Here is an 8,739-nt window from a genome sequence, read left to right as displayed (position 1 = left end):
ATGGTGGACACTGAAGGGGGGGGCTGAGACACACTTAATATTATCAGCGTTCTGATGACATTTTAGCCAAAGGATTTTTATCAAAAAACATAATTAATGTGAATAAATAAGGAATAGCTGCATTAACCATACATGTAAACATAGTTTTATGGGGCCCCCAGGAACTTGGGGCCCTAGGCAGCTGCCTGGTATTGCCTGATGGTAAATCCCCTCCTGCTTAGATCCAGTGATGTTCTCTACAAACCAGAAAGCTCTTCCTGCTCCCCAGGCAGCCCAGGCTGATAAAGAACCAGACAGGATTTGACTTCATGTACTTTTGCAATAAAATCATCCAACCAAACAAAATGGATGTTTCTGTGTGTTTGGATTCAAACAGGCTGAGATTGATGGCAAATATCCAACGTTTAGCAGATGGTAGACAACCACCATCAGCATGTGGTGACCTCAGTAACGGAGCAGTTAGCAGTTAGCTTAGCCTTGTGCTGTTGAGATGCATGCAAACACTGATGGTTCTTCCAGCACCTCTAGTCTGTGGTGATTTAATCAGCTTCTTAAGCTCGGGAGAGGCTGGTGATGCTGAGGGATATGGGGGTGCAGCAGGAAAATATGAGCAGTGCAGATGGCTATAAAATGCATGATGGAGGAGCAGCTTGTGGAACAGATACAGCCAGTTCTTTAGTTTATAGGACTTCCTTTAAATCTGATTATCAGATAAATCGTCCCTGCTGTGACGTTGTTAAAGGGAGAAGTTGCTTCTCCATCCGTCCGTCGCTGGGAAAGTCTTTCCTGTTTCCAGTTCAAGAACAGCATGAGATCTCTATGGAGACCAGCTCCATTCCTCATTTAGACGTCTGTTAAACCCGAGAAGGTAAAACACTCACAGGTTCCCGCCCAGGTTCTGCTCTGCAGCAGCTGATCCGGGTCTGAGCCCAGAGGTTCTGGTGCTGCCAGTAGAAGTTCTGCTCCCAGGTCCGTTACGCCCAGGCTGCTTAGAGTGAACGGAGAGAGGATCTCTGTCCAGATCCCCTGAGCTCCTCCTTCCCTCCACCTCAGACCTGCTGCTTCCTGGAGGACAGTCAGACGTCAGATGATCAGCTGCTGGGAGCTGATGTCCTCCAGGGCTCTGAAAGGTTCTCCTAGTTGCTCCTGGTTGCTCTCTGACAGGAAGATGATGAAGATGTTGGTGGTGTTTGGGATCCTGCTGCACGGTAAGATCAGCTTCCTCTCTCATCATCATCATCATCTCCAAGTTCTGACCACACTTCATCAGCGGATCATTTTCTCTCCATCAGATATTTTAACAGTTTTTCCTTTGAGTTGATTTAATGTTTCAAGTAGAAAATAAATAATCTTATTTATCTTTTTTGTAAAGTTTGTTGTTCTGGGATCTGTCCTTAACGAGTCGGTCGTCTGATCCGGCCTTTGGACCCGCCAGTCTGGCCCCTCCCTGCTCCTCTGTCATATTTCCTCCTGCTTTGCTCTTATCACACTCATAAAATCACAGAGTAAACTTTAAAACTAAAAAATAAACGCAAATCAATGGAATCCAACTCCAGTCCTTCATGGAAGGTAGTTTGTAAGATTTAGATCAAAGCCCTGAATGGAAGTTAATTTATATACCGTGGTACATTTCACTGGCAGCTCCATTCAAAGCTGCACATGAGAAATATTAAATCACATTGCAGCAGCAAAGTGACATAGAATAAAAGGCTGTCATTATATTAAGATATTAAAATGACAAAATTAAATATTTAGACATATGGAAGTAAAGTTGGATTGAATGCCAGTTAGTTAAGTTAGTAAAAGGTAACTATATACAAACATGTTTTAATCCGGATTTAGAGCAACTCAGGCTTTCAGCTCTTTGCCAGTAGATCTGATCCAGAGCTGAGAGGTCTGGCTGTCGACCCCCTGCTAAGCAGTCTGAGATGTATTCTGGAGCTCAGCTATTCAGGGATTTCTAGACTAACAGACGGGTTTTAAGGTCTGAGCTACAGGGAGCCAGAAGAAGAACTTCAGAACCGGGCCGATGTGTTCTACTTTCTTTTACCCCATTTACACTACCCTTGAAAAACCGGTCCGAGACCGGTCCAAGCTCAGTAACTGAGATAACTTATGGTGTGTAAATGGAAAGCAAACTGAACTGAACCGAGATAGACACAACCAAACCGAGCTAACTGCAGACCAGTTCCAGAGGTGGGCTCGGCTCGGTTTTTTCCTGGCTCGGTTCTCTGATAACAAGAGAGCATGAGCAGAACGCGTCATCTCCGTCTGGCTGCACATCTCCTTTCCAGTAGGTGGCGGTAATGCCCCTCCGGAATTTGCTTGCCAACCAACACAAAACAGAAAAAGAAGAACAACTAAGTTAAACCGATTTTCTCAAGTAAATCCACGAAAGGTTGCCGTCTCAGGTTTCAGCTCTCGAAAATCTTTAGAGTTGATTCCTTCCCATCATCACCTCAGTCCTCATCGCCATCTTTAATAGGCTTTTCCTTTTCGGGAGCGGGTACAGGGTTGTGCATGTGCATTTTTTTTTAAAGTGGAAGGGCGGGTCTTTTTAAAAAAATCGTGAAAATCCTCCACTATACCTTTAATAAAAGTGTCTCAGCTACCCCAATCGAATGAAATCAAATTATAGAGCTTTGCTAGGGAGTTTTCAATTAATTAAATTCTATTTGGTTTATTTCTATAGCTCCATTTCACAACAGATGTCATCTCAAGGCACTTTATAGAGACTGTCATGATGGTATCCTAAAAGAACGCCCCCCCTTACCCCCTGTAGACTACACCATTACGATCACGATGAAAGTCGGCCAGATCTAAAAATTCTCGCACGACTGGAAAGTCGCCCTGAAAATCGCATAGTATACGCCCGGCTTTAAACACACCATGTTACTATGGCGGTTGTCTCTGTTCTAACAGTGTCCCTGGAGGTCCGAGCTCTAGAGGTGTTTGAAGGGGACCCGTTTGTTCTTCTGCCCTGTAAGTCTCCCTCTGTGGATCTAAAGAACGCCACAGTGGTGTGGAGCCGGTCCGACCTCAGTCCTTCCACCGTTCACCAGCGTGGACCAGAAGGAGATGACCTGACCGAGCAGAACCAGCTTTACACAAACAGAACCTCCATGAGGAGCGATGCCCTGGACACTGGAGACCTGGGGCTGAATCTGACCCGTCTGCAGGTGTCCGACTCTGGAAACTACACCTGCAGCAGAGATGGACTGACACTGAGGAGTGTTGACCTACAGGTCAAAGGTCAGGAACTAACCAAGCAGCTCTTGCTTTAAGAGGTGAGACGTTGTTGATGAAAATGATCTTCATTGTTCTCCACAGAAATATTTCCATTGTGGGCCAAAGTTCTCTTGGTTCTCCTGGTCCTCCTGGTTCTGGCGATCTTTGCAGGCTTGCTCTGTCATTTTCGTCACAATTTTAAGAAAGGTGAGTCTGTGAGTCCCTAAAGGAGGAGTTTAAGTTTACCTTGGGGTCTTGTTCACGAATGAGGGGAAGATTGAGCGGGAGATTGACAGGCGGATTGGTGCGACACCTGCTGTAAAGCAGGCAACCTGCCAGTCCGTTGTGGTAAAGAGAGAGCTTAGCCAAAATCAATGCTCTTGATTTACCGGTAGTTCTACTTTCCTAACCTCATCTATGGTCATTAGCTTTGGGTCATGACCTAAAAAATGAGATCTTGGATACAAGCAGCCTGAGGAGTTCAGTCATCCGGGAGGACTCAGAGTAGAGCCACCGCTCCTCTTCAATGAGAGGAGCCAGTTCTATGTCGTGGTGATATTTTCTTCTCCTTTTTCTTCTCCCAGGTTACAAAATAAGGCTTCTGGAGGACTCTGGGGTGAAGTCTGTCCTGTTGCCTTGCAGGACCGTTGTTTCCCTCCCAGAGGACGCTACGGTTGAGTGGACAGACAATCACGGCAATACGGTCTACCTCCATCAGAACCGCTGTAATAAGCCGGAGAGGCAGATCCAGTTCTACAGAGATAGAGTTACAGTGCATGAAGACCTGCTGAGGACCGGGGACCTCAGTCTGACTCTGAAACACCCAACACGTGCAGACTCAGACACCTACACCTGCACCGTCTACAGCAGGAAGAGACGAGTTCTGGTGAAGAAACAGGTTCAGCTCCAGGTCAAAGGTCAGTGGACACAATCCGATGATTAGTTGTGATTCATAGTGTCCAGAGGCTTCATAGAAAGGTGCTGGTGAAGATTGAAAGCCATCCAGGTCATAGTCATTAAAAAAAAAAGTTAAAAACAAGGCATGAGCCAGATTCAGTTTCACCTGCGGGCCAATAATGACCTCAAATACTCCCAATTACAAGAATTGGAACCGTTTTGTTCAGTTTGCATTCCAGATCTCCCTTTCCTTGATTTCATTAACCACAAAAAATAAATATTTAAGATTGAGACACAACAAACCACCTCTTTAAATCTTACATTTTCTCTATCACACCCCACACCCACCCCCCTCATTGACCAAGGTGTTGAACACGACCGTGCCCAGGACCTTCAAATCACTTATCTTTGTTATACATTGGTGCCCAGTGGTAACCCTACCACAACTGGCAGAATTTCCACTGGTATAATGGTGGTTCAGGGGTAACGGGTTTGCCATGATACTGATGCTACTGCTTATATGTCACACAACAAGGCTGTATTGTACAACCAGACAATGTTCATATCAGACACTACAAGTTTCTGAATTTCAACCAATCCATTCATAGTAGCTAGTTCATGTTTGCATGCTTGGCCAAAATCCAGATTTGTGGCAGTGCTATTACAACAAACCCAACTACAAGACAGCGGTAAATCTGCAGTCTGATTAAAATACTATGAGGTAAAACGTTAAAAACATAAGGACATCTAAAATGACTGAACTTAAAGTGTATATATACCTTGATATTAATGGAGCAAACAGACAACTGGCATTACAGAATCCCACCTACAACTCAAAACATAACATTCTTCCAACATTTCAGGTGATTTCAAGTGTCTTTTTTGTCTTTGTTGTCCTCTCAGTCCAACAGGTGAAGGTGGATTCAGGGACAGATGCTGTCCGTCTACCCTGTGAAACCACAGTCCAGCTGCTGGCTTCTACAGTTCAGTGGAGGGACAGTAATAACAGGCTGGTCCACATGTTGCAGGATGGTTCAGACGTTCTCGAACACCAGGACAACTTTTACAGAAACAGAACAGAGATGAACAAAGACCTTTTAAAAACTGGAGACCTCAGTCTGACCCTGAAGCGTCTCACATATAAAGAAAGTGACGTCTACACCTGCACCATCTACAGCAGTGGGGGGGACGTTCTGATGAAGAAGCAGGTTCAGCTTCATGTCAGAGGTCAGTGGTTCACATCTGTTAGTGTCTATCCTATAAAGGTTTTAGGTTCTAGATATTACTTAAAAAAAGTTTCCTGTAAAGTAAATTATGCTAAATGTCAAAGCTGAACATTTCATTATCTAGGGAGCCTGACAACTATGATCTTAAGGCAAAGTCAAGGAATTCAAAGAATCTCTATTAGTCAGCCTGCCTGTCGCGGCCTGCATAGTACAATCTAATGTTGTATTCAATAACAAGCCAGACAAGCAGCAGATTCACCGATGTCCACAGGGGATTGGGGGCGGGTAAACCCTGGCATCACCCGTCCCATAGGCACCGTCCACCTGGTTCTGGTGAATCATAAAGCATTACTGGACTAGAATGGAGTCACTGTCCAGCAAAGTCCCTTCTTTGTGATCTTTGTCTTTTACAGTGTCTTCCTTGTAGAATCTGCCATTTGTCTCCAAATGTGGAAACCAGATATTTGATAAGAAGAAATCAATAAAATAATAAATTAATGAACTCATTATTTCATATAGTTTCTACTTTTTAGACTTCAATTATAAACAGGCAGTTCTCCAAATTCACTTCATACAAGGGTGAGGGTTGCAGGATGAATCCAGATAATCAATAATGTTGAACCTCAATAGAATTAATTAAAGAGAAGTTGCAGACAATAGTTACCAGTTAAATGATGAAGATCTGCTTCCTCTTTGTTGATTTGCAGACTGTCGGCTGGAGGTGGAGAAAGGGGCGGAGTCTGTCCTGCTGCCATTCAAAGTGTCTCCAGAACTTCTTATCAATGCCAAAGTTGAGTGGTGGCGCTATGAACCTGCCCCAAAGCTGAAGATTCATTGTTATCGAAGCGGTTTTGATCAACCCTACGAACAATCCCAGATCTACAGAACTCAAACCGAGATGAATAACGACCTGCTAAGAACTGGAGACATCAGTCTGACTCTGAAGAGGCCCCTAGATGGAGGAGATGAGAGTTACAGATGTGGAGTCTGGAGGAATGGGAAACTGCTGGGGTGGACAACAGTCCTGCTCAAAGTCAAAGGTTTGTTTGCAGAGTAGAGTCTATTCGTCTAGAAGAGTTGATGGTTTAATAGAAAACTTTGTGGTTAAGCAGAATTAGTTCATGGTTGGTATGTGGCAGTTGGCAAACTGCAAATGTCATGACCAAGTGTCTGCTGTTTGTGTCAATCAAAATGAATCTTTTCAGCACTGAATGACATATGTCATAGATTTCTGTGAGTTCTACAAACCAAAAGGCTTTAGATTGTTTTCACCCTTAAAGCTTTCACCACAGTCAGAGATACAGAAAATCTGGAAAAGAGTGAAAGTGAAAATTATGTCAGAAAAGGTAGAGCAGCTTTCACACCTGGTTCCATTTGTTCATTCTACATTAATAATAAAAGAATGAACCCAGGAAGGAGAGCATTGAATAGCAGGTCTTCAGGAGGTTGATGCTTGTCTTTAATGAAACGCTGACACCAAATGAGCACATTAACTGAAAATCTTTACTGGTCAAAAGAAAACAAAATAAATCATCTGTGTTGTTATTCAATCTTCTATCCTGTTCCATGGTCTAAGGTTTAGAAGCTAACTTCAACGTTACTTCGGCTGGAGACGGGCTAACATTAGCCCTGGCCACTGCAGACAGACTAACGTTAGCTCTGGCCGCTGCAGACAGACTAACGTTAGCCCTAGCTGCTGCAGACGGACTAACGTTTGCCCTGGCTGCTGCAGACAGGCTAACGTTAGCCCTGGCAGGGCCCCAGCAGGTCTGGTACCTACAGGGGGCTTTGTTTGGCTACAGTACAGCCTTTTAAAATGGGTTTCAGCTAATAAACAGCTTGCCTTCAAGTAAGCATGGCTAATTATGCTAACAGGGTCGGATGGAGGCAGTTCCACCTGCACAGCTGTTCTCATTCAAAAAAGACTAAAAACTCTGAAAATGTCTGCTATGTGTAGCAAACAGAAACAACAATGGAGGTCATCCAGTGGCTGTAATTGCTAACTGTTGCTAGCAAACTGCTTTTCATGCATCTGATTTTGACTGAACAGCTTTTTTCCCGCCTGCTTTTGACTGTTTGTCTGATTGTTCTCCATCTTCTCTGCAGGAAGAGTCCAGCTTCAGGAGGAACCTGAAGACATCAGGGGCCGAAGTTGCTCCATTGATCTGACTCCACTAATGTTTGACGGATCGGGTTTTCTGAAATGATCTGAATATAGATCAAGATAAGCAATCAGAACGATGGGAGAGACAGAGTGGAGCGTTCAGAGCTAATGAGCCATCAGTGATGTCAGAGTGATGTCACACGGTAACCAGGAACCAGAGATGATTGTTTCAAGAGGAGAAACCAGTCCATGTTTAACATCTTACTGTCAGTATTTATCAGTTCAGGCCACATGATAAGCAATGATGTCATTACATTAGTGCCTCTGATTGGTCCTTTCTGCCTTCAGTTTGACTCTGAAATAAAGAGCAAACCAAGGCGGCATTATTAAAGCATTAAACAGCAGACGGTTGATCGGCTTCAGCCGTTTGCTGTCAGTTGTTTTCACGTGGAACCATCTGCAGCTGAAGATCTGCTTAAAGCGTCTATGGATTTAAACGTTTATATAAAACACAGTAAAATCTCTATCCTATACTTCACCGGCTGTGTCTGTCCAATAAATAAATAAAAAACACCATGTAGATAAAAACGAGAATGAATGTGGAAAAGTTAAAGGGGTGGGAATACTTTTGGCAGCCATAAAATATCTGGAACTAGTTGAAAGAAATCTATCAGTCATAGATTTGATGATGCAGAAGATGGTTTGGTTCTCTGTGAGAAAATGGGTCAAAACATTTGGTTTTCTGCTTTGATTATGACTCTATCATATTAACAATAAGCATCAATAAACGCCTGAAACATTTTGGGTTAATCTTTGTTGGTAGAAGTACAGAAACATTATCAGGTGAGTCGTTTTCATTATCGTTCCTTCAGTGTCTGAACCACAAACATGTAATAATACATAAAGAACCTGGAGATAAAAGAACCAAAGGTGAAGGAACCAGGAGGGACTGATCAGAGGCTGGAACTAAACTGAAGACTGACTCAGAAACCGGATCAGCAGCTTTGAAACTATGAGGAACCAGAACGCCCACTGAAAAAAAATAGAGGTTGACAGAACTTAAATTATCTAGGCAATGTGATGCATTTGGTTTTTTGAGTTTTCCTTACTTAAATTCACTGTGGTTGATTTTACAAAGATTTTTGAGTTCTGCCAACAAGTTCTGAGTTCTATCAACTTTGTTTTATGAGTTTGACATATAGATTTTGAGGTCTACAGACTCAGATTTTGTAGTGTTATCTGCAAGTTGAGTTCTATCAACTCAGTTTTTTTAGTCCTACCAAT

General features: G+C 43.3%; 1 protein-coding gene across 1 annotated transcript in view; it reads left to right on the top strand.

Annotated features, from left to right (window-relative positions):
• The window catches only part of LOC107102316, a gene marked incomplete at its 5' end in the record, with an annotated part of 19,455 nt that extends 11,334 nt beyond the window's left edge, over positions 1-8,121 (top strand). Inside the window, 6 exons of the mRNA XM_015401569.1 lie at positions 2,923-3,252; positions 3,331-3,435; positions 3,813-4,145; positions 5,029-5,352; positions 6,059-6,391; positions 7,458-8,121. Coding sequence (XP_015257055.1) covers positions 2,923-3,252; positions 3,331-3,435; positions 3,813-4,145; positions 5,029-5,352; positions 6,059-6,391; positions 7,458-7,558 — 1,526 coding nt within the window. The remainder of the gene's footprint in view (positions 1-2,922; positions 3,253-3,330; positions 3,436-3,812; positions 4,146-5,028; positions 5,353-6,058; positions 6,392-7,457) is intronic.
• Positions 8,122-8,739: the final 618 nt, after the last annotated feature.

The sequence above is a fragment of the Cyprinodon variegatus genome, unplaced genomic scaffold (genome assembly GCF_000732505.1).
Source record: "Cyprinodon variegatus isolate N-32 unplaced genomic scaffold, C_variegatus-1.0 Scaffold1233, whole genome shotgun sequence".
Taxonomy (NCBI): domain Eukaryota; kingdom Metazoa; phylum Chordata; class Actinopteri; order Cyprinodontiformes; family Cyprinodontidae; genus Cyprinodon; species Cyprinodon variegatus.
Note: the sequence above shows the minus strand (reverse complement) of the source record. Positions and strands in the feature narration are given on the sequence as shown.